At 40.8% G+C, this 14,461-nt stretch overlaps 1 protein-coding gene across 1 annotated transcript in view; it reads right to left on the bottom strand.

Annotated features, from left to right (window-relative positions):
• Window positions 1–6,423: 6,423 nt before the first annotated feature.
• LOC147443069 (citrate synthase 4, mitochondrial-like) overlaps window positions 6,424–14,461 on the bottom strand; it is a 38,594-nt gene continuing 30,556 nt past the window's right edge. Inside the window, exons 14-20 of the mRNA XM_086528993.1 lie at window positions 9,305–9,391; window positions 9,120–9,221; window positions 8,938–9,045; window positions 7,795–7,845; window positions 7,541–7,614; window positions 6,923–6,974; window positions 6,424–6,774 (exon numbers count right to left, since the gene is read on the bottom strand). Of these exons, the coding sequence (XP_086385119.1) occupies window positions 6,676–6,774; window positions 6,923–6,974; window positions 7,541–7,614; window positions 7,795–7,845; window positions 8,938–9,045; window positions 9,120–9,221; window positions 9,305–9,391 (573 nt within the window). The 3' untranslated portion in view covers window positions 6,424–6,675. The remainder of the gene's footprint in view (window positions 6,775–6,922; window positions 6,975–7,540; window positions 7,615–7,794; window positions 7,846–8,937; window positions 9,046–9,119; window positions 9,222–9,304; window positions 9,392–14,461) is intronic.

The following is a 14,461-nucleotide window of genomic DNA, read 5'->3' on the forward strand; positions in this document are numbered from 1 at the left end:
TCAAGAAAGGACAAGAAAAGAAAGTGCAAATGCTAAAAAAAGCTTTCAATGGGTTGAAGCAGTGTCCTCATACTTGGTTTGAGAAAGCTGACACTCATTCGATTAAACAAGTCTTTCATAACGGTCCAATTGAAAGCACTAAAGAAAGGACAAGAAAAGAAAGTGCAAATGCTAAAAAAAGCTTTATATGGATTGAAGCAGTGTCCTCATACTTGGTTTGAGAAATCTAACACTACTCATTCGGTTAAACAAGGCTTTCATAATGGTCCAATTGAAAGCACTTTGTATGTCAAACATAAATGGAGATATATTTCTCATCATCCTTTTGTATGTAGAAGATTTGCTAATTACTGGTTTGAACAATACACACATAGTTGAATTTAAGGTTGCATTGAATGTTACTTTCAAGATGAAAGACTTGGACCTTTTGCATCATTACTTGTGTGTACAATTTGAGTAGTGTGATGGAGGTATTGCTTTGTATGAAGAAGATACATAGAAACATTACTATGTAAGTTTGGACTTAAGGACAACAAACCTACTGCTACTCCAATTGAGTCTTCATGATGCTAGAGATCTTGGGATGTCACTCTTTATGATGCTTTATTTATGTCTACAATAGAGGCCGGATATTCAGTTTGCAGTTCACAGGTTAGTAGATTTATGCATAAACCAAGGTCTAAGCATTGGCAAGCTGCTAAACGGATCTTTCGCTACTTGAGTGGAACTTTAAAATTTGGGTTTTTTAATCCCAAGGGGAGATCATTGCTGCCAAATTTCTATGTATTTTTGGACTTGGATTAGGCTAGTTGTTATGACGCACGAGTGTTCACAAGTGTTCACTTCATGTATATCATGGTTGAGCAAGAAGCAACCTATTGTGTCCACTTCCAATTGTGAAGCTAAGGACATGACAATCTTCACAGCTACAGTTGAGTGTGTATGGCTGAAATGATTTATGTCTAATTTGGGTATTGAACAGGACGCTACGAACATCATCTACACTCATAGTCAGAGCGGGCATTGGTAGTTGTGAGGAACCCACTTTCTCATGCTCGCATAAAGCACATTGAGGTGCATTATCACTATGTCAAGGAGAGACTCTCAACATGAGAGATCAACTTGGCGTATATGCTGACTTAGGACAACCTTGTAGATCTGCTCAGAAAGGCATTGCCTTGTGAGAAGTTTGAAGCAAAATTCCACAAAGCTTTGGGCTTGCTTCCATGTGTAGATTGATCATCTCCTTAGGGCATGAAACTTCCCTATACACCATGTGACATCTCTCGTTCACCGCATGACTCCCAGGGGGGGTTTGTTACCATATGTGTGATAGTGATGTGTGTGAACACACTTAAGCCCGTGGGAGCACCTTTTCCTTCCCTTACTAGGAGGTTTTTTCCCACGTGTATTGTCTATATGCCCATCACTCTATGGCTAACTTATCTTTCTATTTTGCACACTAAAAAATATACTCTCTTTGTTGTGTGCCTTGAGCATCTTCGTCTTCCCCAAGCTATGTGTGTGTGTCCTTGCAAGCCTTATTCCAACAATACAAAATTATTGACTTGTACTTTAGAGACCTGATTTTCTTAGCTAAATGATGGAAAAAGCGATAAAAATTTTACTCTTAGAAGGCCATGTTGGTGCAAAAAAAAGGCCCACTACAAATCTCAAAAGTAATGTTGAATCACTTTATTAAACTTGTTTAGACAATATCACACTACACAAGGTATGATGCATTACACACGCAGCATATTCACACACACGCATCCATAATCTTGATTTCTATACCTAATTTTATCGGTATAATTTTATCACTACTTCCCTACCTGTATGCTAGTCCTAAGCAAGGGTGAATATTCGCTAGTGCAATACAATGTTTAGTGAGAAATTTGAAAAATGCCCGATGTGTGCTTGTGTGGATTTTTTCAAAGGTAAGGAGTGTTGAGAAGCCACACCCCCAACCCTTCCCAACACTCCTAACCTTCTGGATAAATCCTACCTACTCCTTTTCAACAGTCCTAGTTTTCTAGTCAAATCTTATCCCACGCCTTGAATATTCTTTGATCCCTATATCTAATTAGCATTCATAGGTGCTAAGGTTATTGGTTACAAACAAGAGGCATTGAGGGGAGCATTCTCTATGTGAATCACCCATCCTCTATGTGCAATCCAAAATCCAGCTCTCAATACAATTGATCCCTTCAGTGCTAAGAAGTTGATGGTGTTCCACACATAGCAATCAAACGCGTCTTCTATGGTATGCTATGAGGGGCAACCCATAGAGAGAGTACACGGTTTCAAATACTTGGGGATTGACGTACCAAGTGATCATAGACACATGGGTAAACAAACATTTGGCTGTAGGGAAAAGCAAATATTACGACTTTGAGAATGATTATAGTTGGACCAGCAACAAATGCTTAAAGGTGAGATGTATGATATTTGATGCTTATGTACTCCATAGGGTGGTAATATGGAGTGGAAGTATGGGGAGGCAACATTTCAAAGCCCACATGGGATGACATCAAAAACCTACAAAAAACATTTATTCATCGTCTGCATTTGGGTATAAAAGTTACCGAACCCTATACACTACTACCCTTGGTAGCAACGACTTTTGCTAGAACAATTGAAAGGGTCATGATGGCTTTCTAAAACAATAAAAAAGTGATAAAATCAGTAGGTTGAGCTCAATTGGAATCAACGTTCGAGAAAGAATTGCCTCGACTAAGCCTTGAGCCGGTTAAAAATCAAGACTAGTCGAATGCAAACCATAGTAAAGGGAAGAAAAACCAGTGAAATATGTGACAAAATGGTCAAAAATCCTACAAATTTCAAAAAAATTGCTAGTATTTTTTGTTTGCTTCTTTTAGAGAAGAAAACTCAACCGACGGCCGTGTAATAAAAGACTTTTTCTCGAATACTGATTAGAATTAAGCCATAGAATGCAAGAAAAGTCAAACCATGTGAGATTGTGAAATGAATGGTGAAATAAAAAGAACTCCTTAATATGTGTGTGTGTGTGTGTGTGTGTGTGTGTGTGTGTGTGTGTGTGAGAGAGAGAGAGAGAGAGAGATATTTACTTGAATTATGCAAGGTGAAGTTTCACTCTAGTGTTCTAAAACAATAGAATGCAAGAAAAATCAAGACAGGTAAGGATGTGAAATAAAAGGTGACATAAAAAGATCCATTTAATATTTTAAAACTGAAATAACATTTAAGATAAGTCTCAATTAATGTAAGTCTCAATCATCGGTGAAAACATTGAAAACATGCCTAACTAGACTATTCTCTTAAGACTTCTTTTAGAAAGGCAAAAAGATGGATGGTTTGAGAGAGATGATTTTCCTTATAGCACTATAATCAAACTTGACTAATGTACATCTTGTCCCAATACAGTTTTGACATTTCAATGTTTTCTTGCAGGAATTTTTAGAATTTCTGGAAAGCTTTTGGAAATTGCAAGAATGTAGGCTTGATGGAGAATACAAATACATATGTATGCATGATGTGAGGAATATATGTATACATACTGTGGGCTTCTTGTGGTTCTCTCTTGAACGCTCCCTCCCTCTCGCTTTTAACGGCTATCGAGCATAAAGAAGCAGACCCTTTAGAGGATGCCATTCAAATGTGCAAAGAAGAAATGGCCAAGACTATTAACAAGATCAATCACAACCTCTTGGACATAATAAAGAGGCTCAAAGAACGCTTCCTAGACCAAGAAGGCAAGATAACCACACTAGAAGATCGTGTGACGGCCCAAGACGAAGAGATTGCACTACTCAAGAAGGATCTAGCTAAGGTGCGATCGTGAAACACACTTGAAGAGAGAGAGAGAGAGAGAGAGAGAGAGAGTTGCAACCCTCAATAATAGAAGAACTCAACACGATTAAAGAGCAAGTGCAAGCCATCACAGAAGGGGAAGAGCAGCACAAAGAATTCACGACTTCTTGGGTGAATATTATTACGAAGAGTCAAGAGAAAGCGGATGAGACCGAGAAATGGATAGAGGTTGCCAAGAAAGAAAAAGACAAAGAAACAAAATGCACACCCACCATTATTAACCTGACACTAGAAGAGGAACGACAAAGACGTGTGCACGCTTTACATGTGAGAATTTGTGGCCTTAAAAGACAAGAATATAGTGGACGAAGATATAAAAGAACTCATGACTATGATGGGGTTTAATGAGCCAATGCACACGAGGGCTTAGAGAGTAGGCAATAAGAAAAATGGAAGCAATGGGGACGCCTCGAAAGAAAGGGCACTCATCTTTCATTTTCCTTCTATGGAAGCAAAGGACTTTTTGAAGAAGAGACCAACTCTTAAGAAGACGAGCATCTTTCTCGGGGATAACATTACCCTCTCGAAGATCACTCATATGCAGGAGCTAATGCCAAAGATTAGAGCGGCAAGGAAAAAATGTAAGATTGCCTTTAACCGAGATAGACGAGTAGTGATACTAGAGTGACGCCCCACATAACGGTGCGAGACCTATGGGACCACACTCAAAGTTGCTACTTGGAATTGTAATGGGTCTATGCGCCTTGATGCAGGTGCTTTTGAGGATAGTTTTATTGAGAGAGACATCATTTTCTATTTTGAGACACAGCAGGCCCCTAGTGCTTCATAGTGCTCAAACACCTTCATTTCAAGTAATGACAAAGTTCAGCATACCAAGAGCGCCCAATAAGTATATGCCCACTATTCATACCAAACAAAATGATTTTATTCAATTTAGCAGAGTATAAATCATAACAACCTCTGCCCTTTGGACGAGCTTAAGGGAAGGCTATTATCTATTGATGACATGGAACATGATCACATGGCCACATAAGCAACCAAATCACGTAGGCCTTCCTTGGTTCACATATCTTTATCAAAAGAGGGACTAAAATCAAAAAAGAAGAACGTACTAATGCAAGGCTTTATATGATTCTTGTGCAAGCACCACAAGCCTCATTTAAAGAAACTTGAAGAAAAAGAGTGCTCTAGTTGGCAGAGAAAATGTGCCATGAAGCTAATTAAAACGCTTCTTCCAGGGTGACATTAGGTTTGCATTCAAAGGCATGTCATAACGTAGATATTGAAGTCATCAGTGTAGTGAGAGCTAGATTGCCAACATGTCAAACCTCCGAAGGCAGCACTATGAAGCTCATTGGAAAAAAGAGCATCCAACTCACGAGCGAATCATCCCTACGGTTCTAGTAAATAAAATTTCCATGCCATAGCACTGTTGCTCACCTTTACCTTTCCTTCATTTCACATAATGACAAAGTTCATCAAACCAAGGGTAGTGCATCAGGTATATGACCACTATTCCTATCGACCAACCAAAATTTATTCAACAAATCAATTTTTATGTTAGCAAAGACAGTAAATCACCATACGCTTTATCCTTTGGGCAAGTTCAAAATAGGTAAGACTGTTATGTGCTGATGACATAGAACACGACTCCTTGGTTCATATCCGTATGGCTTCATCAAAAGAGGGGCTAGAATCAGAAAAGAAGAATATACTTCGAAGGAAAGAGGCGTGACTCTTGAGCAAGCACCACAAGCTTTTTATAAAAGAAACATAAAGAAACAGTGCTCTAATTGGCAGAGTAAATGTGCCATGAAGCTACTTAGAAGGCTACTTCCTTGAACAACTAATGGGTACATTAGGTTTGCCTTGAAAGGTTTTTCAGTGACGCGGCAATCCTGAGTTATCAGTAAGTATAATGAGAGCCAACATGCCAGACCTCACAACTAAATGTAGCTTTGCAGAAAACCAGCTAGTTACAGGGAAAAGGAAACAGCACAAGAGCGACAAGGCCATCTAAGACGGAAATGGCTTGTTCTTTTCAGAGGGACATGGAAATGGCTTGTTCTTCTCAGAGGGACAGGTTAGAAACTGCTTTCGTAGTTATGTTTCTGTGTACTATTAAAAACTTTTTTAACAAACGGCATGAATGGAACTTCCGATCTGATAGGCCCCGAAACACAGTTTCCTTGTGACTGCTATATTTGCACTCACCAGAAGAGTTTCCTCGTGACTTGATATATTTGTCCATACCATGATAGGATCCCAACAGGCCATCTCACTGCACCACACCACTTTCAGTTGGGCAATCATGTCTATAGCCTCTTCAATGTTCTGCCGGTAAGCTCCTAGGATCCCAGCCATTCTAAATACTGAATTTTAAACCTGAACAGCAGCTCTGTGGTCTTATCTCATTCACATAGTTTGTTCTTAAAACAGATGTGTACGGCATTTGTAAGCCAACTTGGCTTTGGAGTTGGCATATGGCTTGCCCAAGAGGAGTCTAATTTGGATCCATCAGCAAGACATTCCTGTTGGCGAGCAAAGACCTCCACTACTTATAAGCACCTCAGAGCTTCACATGATTCGGTGATAAGTGGCCAACCCAACAACACTACAAAAACTCATTTCATTCTAGCTGACAGCATACAAAAATGGCCAGTACTGGCAAGCGTTAACAAACCTGCAAATGTTTTTGAGGAAGTGAGCCATAGCTGCCGTTGTGAGAGATTGGCTTATTACTAAATTACATTGGGCATGCACAATTTAAAATGCATGCCACCTGTCTGTCAGAAAAATTTTCAGCACCTCTTCCAGCATTTATTCTCTAAATTAAATGCTCTCATACATTTTTTAAAGGCCTCACTTGGAAACTTTACTCTTGCAATAGTTCTCGATCCAGTCGAGTGTCATACTCTTGGGTCTTTCAATGGGCAGGCCAAGTGCTCTATCCCAGATGAGCTGCAAAAGAGACTCCAAATCATCAGCTCAACAGAAAAACCCACAGAATGCCGATTCACTGAACCATTACTAGATGCACATGCACATACGTGTATAAGTTTTAAGCACATTCTACTATCTGATCTCAATCTACAATCTATTTGATTACCTGAGAAAGAACACCAATAGAACGCGAGACCCCAAAGAGTACTGTATAATAGCTGACAGTAGAAACAATACTTGTTAAAACCTCAACCAACATTATTCATTACGAAGTACAAAACCTTAGCTTTTTTCCCTTGGTCGATAATTTCTTAATACAGAAGCATATTTTCATGCGCCTAAATAATTGTTAGTAATGCTCATATGAAATCAAAAGGCCGCCCTGACTTCTCTACCAATTTTCTTTGCCTTTCAAGGCAAGTAAGGTCAGCCTCAAATTCTAGGCATGTACTTAACCTACCCACATAGAAGTGTAGGCATTGAAAGGCCTTTCTAGCTATGATGATATATCACTAAAAAAAGGCAATGAGGTAAGTTTACATGAATTGAGACAAAAAGGGACGCCCTGCAATTAAGCAAATAAACCTTGCAACAAAGCACCACCAAAACAACCAACAAATCCTCCAATTCATTTTCTTATGCTATCTCATTTCCACTTTTCTCCTGAAAATTGGAGCTTTGTTTCTTAAAATCTACACAACTATCAACCTTGCTGCAACAAGAAACTAACAGCTTATTTGAAATGGCACAGCAGAACACAAAGCAGCACATGAAGGTTGCTTACTTGTCTTCAGTCAAGCCATAATGATGAAGCAAAACACCACTGTGAGCATCAACATTGGGCCACGGATTCTTAACCTAGAAAGTTTAACAGACAATAGAGCCATGAGCACTTCATTTCACCTACTGCAAACAGAAAAAGAAAGACCTTGGTGAAAAACAAGCACAATCCTCTATCTTTGTTTAGAAGATCTGCCGACGAAAAAATTGGATTGGCACAAGATGTTGACTACAGAGTCTAGAAAAATCGTTACTCACCTTGCCAAGATCCAGAAGAATTGGAGGGACAACCTCATACAATTTGGAGACCTTCAACCCAAATGGAAGGAGATTAGCAAGAGTTACGTGAGAGTTATCTGAATTGCAACCAACCGCAAAGCCACGTATGAAGAACAGCACATTCCAAACACCACTTCATGTAAAACAATATTTTGCATACCAACTATGAAAATTCAACAGCATACAGTTTGAAGGCCTTCAAACCATGCCAAGGAGTTCAGCAGAGTTATGTGCATGTAAGCAATCATGCAAATTCTCACTTAAGCAAGGTGTTCAAAACAAGCACTTCCAAGCACTCTTCTAATGACGTTCATTTCAAAATGTTACAGTGAATATATGTGGAAACAAGACTAAAATAGCAAACAAATAGTTTTACAGACTTTCAACTTTCAAAAAATCCATTCCTTCCGTCAATCATGATAAGAGATTCAAATTTCCAAAGCATGGCCTAAGTACAAGCCTAAGGAATAAAATCATGCTCGTGTAAGCCAATAAAGAAAGTCTTCATGCTTAGAATGGTCCATTCACTGGTCAGCACCTTATATAACCCTCTTTGCAATAAAACTTGCACAAACAACAACACAGGAGTTCCAGCATTCAATTGATCCCAAAAAGACACTGGTAAATATCTTGGGTTAGCTGTGCGAAGTTTGGTTCATTACTAATCTAGAAGTGCAGAAAACTTGCTATGAGTCATCCAATGTGTTCAAGAGACTCCCCTCTGGACTCCTCAACCTTAGTTGGGCCTCCCCACCCCCCCTTTTCTCTTTCATGCTCTGAAAACTATGTCAGAATATACCCCTTGATGAATCCAAGACAAGCCCCAATTCGCGTCTTAAGGAAGCATACGTTATAGCCTCATGGAAGTCATCCACTAGATAATATAACCATCATACTTCAATATCTCACTATCGTCACAGTGCTTAGAAGTGTTGCAGAACTAGGTATCCATATAAGCTCGTGCATAAACCAAATCCCCCCCCCCCCCCCCCCCCGTCACAGCTCTAGAGATGGAGGGCAGACAGCCATGAAAATTGATGAGTTACTGTGCTGCCAAGGTTTTAATTAGAACAAGTTGAGAAGTCAAAAGAAAAGTTCAGCTAGCAGGCCCATTCATCATACCAGCTTGAACAATGGGTCATCTGGCAAGTGTTTCAAGGCAAACTCTCTTTGGCAGGTATATCTTGGATCTGTCTTTCTCAAGACCGCATGTCCAAACCCTGGCACCACCTGAAATTCAATTCACTAATAAGCAAGTAGCTGATAGTGTTAATATATTTTTCTCTTACTCCACCTCATCTTACCTTTCCACTTTTCAATGTCTTCAAAACATAGTCCTTCAGGTGATCTGTACTGACATCAGAACCAACCTCCTCCACAACAAATTTAATCCAGCGCAAAACTTCCTATTAAATGAGAACAAATAGCACACCTAAGGATTTACTTAGCATGCTAGATTGTATGATTGTATTTCACGAAGTAGACAAACCTGGTTGGCAAGGCCATGGAGAGGGCCTGCAAGACCGTTCATTCCTGCTGCAAATGAAAGGTAAGGATCTGAAAGAGCACTTCCAACCTGGACATATATCGACATGCTCAGTTAGGATCCACTGTGATGTCACGTCAGAAAGCCACGGAAATCACTTATGGCATGTCACAGATGAGAGTGTACAAAGAAACCAAAAATAAAAAATTCGTGATTAATACTTAACTGCTCTAAAGAGGAAGAGAGTGGACAAGAGAGCCAAAACCAGATTGAGTACCAGAATGTGCCAGTGCCTCGCCCCCCCCCAAAAAAAAAAACGGCCAACCCAACCTCCAACCTTATTAAAATTACAAGCACGCACACCAAAAGATGGGGCTCTGCTCCTAAGTTACCAGCCTAAACGCGCTTACTACATAGCAAGCATAACTAGAGAGCCACAACTCTCGGTACGAGGGTCTACACTGACAGAATCTTCTCTATATGAGACCAGTTCCATTAATGGAAAATGACTAATAGAGACTCAGCCATCTGATTATGTGAGAGAATTCTCTACACTGTATAAGACATTAATGAAAAGATTTCACCAGTCGCCTCTTGGGAGCTGAATTCTCTATCTTGTCACCAACGTAGTGTAGGAGTCTTTAAAGCTTTCGAATTAATGGCAAAACAGGCACACACAGCAAGTTATCACAATGGAAGTGGATCGTGCAGAGGAAGCCTACGGCTGACCCAAAGAGGTTTCTACAAAGGTGAGCAGTCTGATGGAGGAGGAAGCTTGCGCACTTCTGTTCTTTCCCATGCAGTGGAGGAAAGAGTACCCTTCAAATTTGATAATGGGGTGTTATTGCTCCCGACACATATATGCAAAGAAGCTGTACAAACCCACAAAATCTGGAGTGCATTGCGACGTACTTGCAGCACAGATCACAAGCCTTTCCGACAGTTCAATAATGTGACAGTTGAAAGGACAGTTCGATGATGTGGTTGAAGCTTCATTCTAAGAAAATCAACAAGATGTCTGTACAGATATGATGTTTTTTGGCAGATGCTTTTAATTTCAACCTACACTAATAAATACGAGGCCAATATGCAAGTTGTAACTCAGATTCTCAGAGTGGGCTCTGTAACGGGAAAGGGCACCACGTGCCAACGGAAAAGAACAGACTGAACAACTTTAAGCACTTCAAATAACAACAGAACTGGAAGAGATGCACGACACATGGGACGCGGAGTGGCGGAGTTCCACCCCAAGAGAGCACTGGCCCCAAACCTCGGCGCCCCTTTCAGTATTTCTTTATATTGCATCAACAAGGTACAACTCCCATGGCTCTGCTTTGCATCTCCCGCCGGCAGATTGCTAGAGTGAATGCCCATGGGTCATATTTAAAGGCCCTTGGCCTCTAAAAGCAGTTTCCATGAAAAGCTTCAAGTTCTAAAAGCATCTGGCCTTCCAAAAACATAAAGCAGCTGAAAATGCAGAAATCCGTACACCTGCCACATCACCAGCAGCAGCTTAAAACGCAGAAGCCCGTACATGCTGCAATGTCATCAGTCAACGCAATTTACGGGTCGTCCGTACAACTACCACGCCAGCATGTTTTACGCTGATACTTAGTATGTGTGTGTGTAGATCCTGTTTTGCCTTTAGTCACTCGAGCCCCATAGGACGGGGTCCCATAAGTTGGTGGGAACGAAAACTGCAAAATTAAAGTGAAAAAGCATTCTCGACATCAGTCGATCTTGAAAGTCGATAGGGCCTCCTCCTTGAAACCTGCACCAAAATTAGGGTTAGATTTCTGCCATAAGGTTGTAGCCGACCGCAACATGGTCCATAAGCTCTTAGACAAACAATGTTCCTGTAGCGATGATGGTAGTCCCAAGACATAACAATCACACTCGGCCTCCAAGGTTACTAGCTCGAGAAGAGGCACATGTTGAAAGATGTCCAAAGACTTTCTACCAGGGTTTCCGTGGCAAGCCTTTGAGGATACCCCATTGTGCCAGAAGCTGCACTCCGAAGGAAGACGTTAGAAAGCATGTAACTTTGGGCAAAAATTTTCTTGAAAACTTGCCAAGTCCTTGGAGTGTGCGGCTTGTTAGCTATAGACATCCACCACTTCATGGGCCATGGCACTGCCTCTAAGACAAACGGTGGCTCAAAAAATAAAAAATTTGATCCTTCTCTTGCACAAGTTGTACCTTGTTGATAAAGAAATACCAAAAGGGGCAATCTGGGAGTGGAACTCCGCCACTTCGTGTCTCGTGTGGATTCTTTCTTTTTTTTGGTTCAATTGTTTTGAAGTGCTCAACGTCTATTCCAATTTGTTCTTCCAGTTGGCGCATGGTGCCTTTCCATTATATCGGTATTAGAGCTTCGGTCGTGTGCTTTTTTGAAAGCATTCCGGTTCTTTCAAGAGCAGACAGAACAAGATGGCCATCTAGAAGCATTTGGGAGCATAGAGTTGAACATCCACTCTTTTGCAATGAGGAGAACCCTCCGCTTGAAATTTTGCTTGAGAATTTGTCTGAGAATACTGTTTGAAATAGAATTGATATGTTTGAACTCGTTTGGTGCCGATTTGAGATTGCTTAATTCTGGTTTTGATGTTGGTTTCAATGATTTGTTTTACTCATAGCTCAGGCCTCCCGGAAAGGAGTATTGAAGAGAAAATTGGTGCTTGTTAATTTTTGAATGTCTTCAGCTCACGTTTTCATGGCAAGAGTGTTCATGTTAGTTGTAGAACCTCTGAACCACCCAAGCCGATGGTCTGGGGAGCAATTAGTTGTAAGTTGGAAACCTCTGAACGACGCAGACCAATGGTTTGGGGAGCCTCCAAGCAACGCAGGTTGCGATCTAGGGAGTGTTTAGTTGTATTTGGAGCCTCCAAGCGATCTAGGCTGCGGTCTGGGGTGCATTTGGTTGGATTAGTCCTCTAAGCTCATGGCTTGGACCTTTTTAGGTTATTTGCGGGGGAAGTGAGGAGGTAGTCGTTGAATTCCTTCATGCATAAGACCATTTGTCTGGGAGGAGTGTTCAACGGCGCTATTCGGTTTTATGTCTTGTAAACATGCATCTGTAAGCATTTGTGTCGCATCGTGATGTGTCAACCACGAAATATATTCCTAATTGGGTAAGATTGCTTGGGTATGTAACTTTAGTGCATTGAGACACTTCTTTAAGATCAGCACAATCTAGGTGTGATGGCTAATTTTGCTACGCCAGAATATCAAGAGCTCCGATATCGAACAAGAAACCTGAATGACCCTCAGGATTGACCCTCGGAATGACCCTCGGTTATCTTTTAACTTGAGCAAATATCATCGCGGACAATTACTCTTCTTTCATGAAGAGGGATGTCACGAACTGCTGACATGTCAACCATTGAAGACCCAGAGGGTAGAGACTCCTTGAGCCTCTAACCCTAGCCCACCTACCGATCCCAGCCCAGGGACCTAAACCCTAATAGGAGCAAAAGAAGTCTTCACCAACTTACAGATTCCTGAAGAGTGGCTGAAATAATAAATAGGTTAGTATTTAATAATCCTACCCCCAAACAAATTACGAGAACCGGCAGAGGTGCCTTAACCCTTAAAATAAGCAAAAATCACACACATCAAGATTGTGTAGCTAGGCTATGACATGGCAGTTGTACGGATGGCCCGTGTTTTGCAGAGCCCTCAACCACGCGGCAACGCTGTACGGACCAACTCTTTTAGCGCTAGCTTTTGGCCCAGATGCTTTTAGAACTTATTTATTTTCACGTAACTGTTTTTGAATGGGCCTAGGGCCTTCAAATATGTGTTGTGAGCTCTCTCTCTGGCAGTCTACCGGTGGGAGATGCAGAGTAGAGCCACAGAGTTGTACCTTATTGAAGCAATATAAAGAAACACCGAAGGGGCGCCATCATTTGGGGCCATTGCAGTTTGACAGTGAAACTCCACCACCCCGTGTCTCATGTGTTCTGTTCAGCTGTTTTGACTATGTCCTCGTTTTGGAGGATCACTTTGAAGGACCAGATTGAGTGGTTTTGTTGTGATTGCCAAAAGAGATTTGACAGTATTGTGTGCAAAAGAAGTCCGACTCCATTAAGAACTTATGGGGCATGCCAAAGATGGTTTTGGTATGCATGCCGACTCATTGACTTCTCCTACGCATAAGCCAATGTCCACCAAAACAATGCAAGAGTCTTCCAAGGAAAAGAACGAACAAAGGGAGCCGAAGGATGGTTCATCATAGAGTTCCGAAGAAGCAAGGGACTGAGCTGATAGTTCATCAGAGAATTCCGAAGATTCAGATTGAGGTCCTAGTGGACAGGGAGGCCACCGAGGCTATCGACACGTCACAAGACACAAGAAAAGAACAGAAAGGTAAGCTAGGTCCAACGAATAATTTGGTCAAGGGCACTTTTTGGCTCTCGATGCAAAGTGGATGGGGAAAGAGAACCTCACAGATTCTCTTCAACCTTGAGTTGAACCTTTAAGCTTTTGGATTAATAGTAGTGTCTATTCCAAAAGTTACCAATGAATCAGAAGGTTGAATCTGGTACGGTGTTAGACTCACAAGAGGGGAGCCACTCCACTCCTTTGTCACAGATTGCCTAGATTGAATAAAGTCACTTATTTCTTCTTGAGAGTATTGTCAGGTTGACAATATGAATTTATGAAAATGTGTACATTGATTTGGAAATTTCCTAGAGTTGAACATGCTCTTTCATGTATGTATTGTTAGAGTATGTGTTGGCAAGATGAATCGTCTGCATCATTTTGTGTGATAAATGATTGCACTTAATGCATCTAGATATTTGTTAGAGATCAACAAGATCTGGATGTGATGGCTAAGTGAATGAGAACTAAATGTGATTCTAGTGCATCAATATTTCTATTTGAATGAGATGACTAGATACTAATGTGAGTGCATCAAGAGTCCCAGGAGGATGAGATGGTTGCACAAAGATCTAGGTGCATCAAGAGTTTTGAACTAGATGAGATGGCTAGATTGAACGAGTGAAACATCATGTTCAATGTGAACTAAGTATGTGATTAATGAACTCCATGCTTTGTGAATGTATTGTCTTGTGGAGATGGTAATGTGCATGGTTTGTGTGAATGTGAAAAGGAAGGAAATGAATATGATAGTAAACAACAAGATAAAGTAGATCA

The sequence above is a fragment of the Adiantum capillus-veneris genome, chromosome 14 (genome assembly GCF_014529385.1).
Source record: "Adiantum capillus-veneris isolate H3 chromosome 14, ASM1452938v2, whole genome shotgun sequence".
Classification (NCBI taxonomy): Eukaryota; Viridiplantae; Streptophyta; class Polypodiopsida; order Polypodiales; family Pteridaceae; genus Adiantum; species Adiantum capillus-veneris.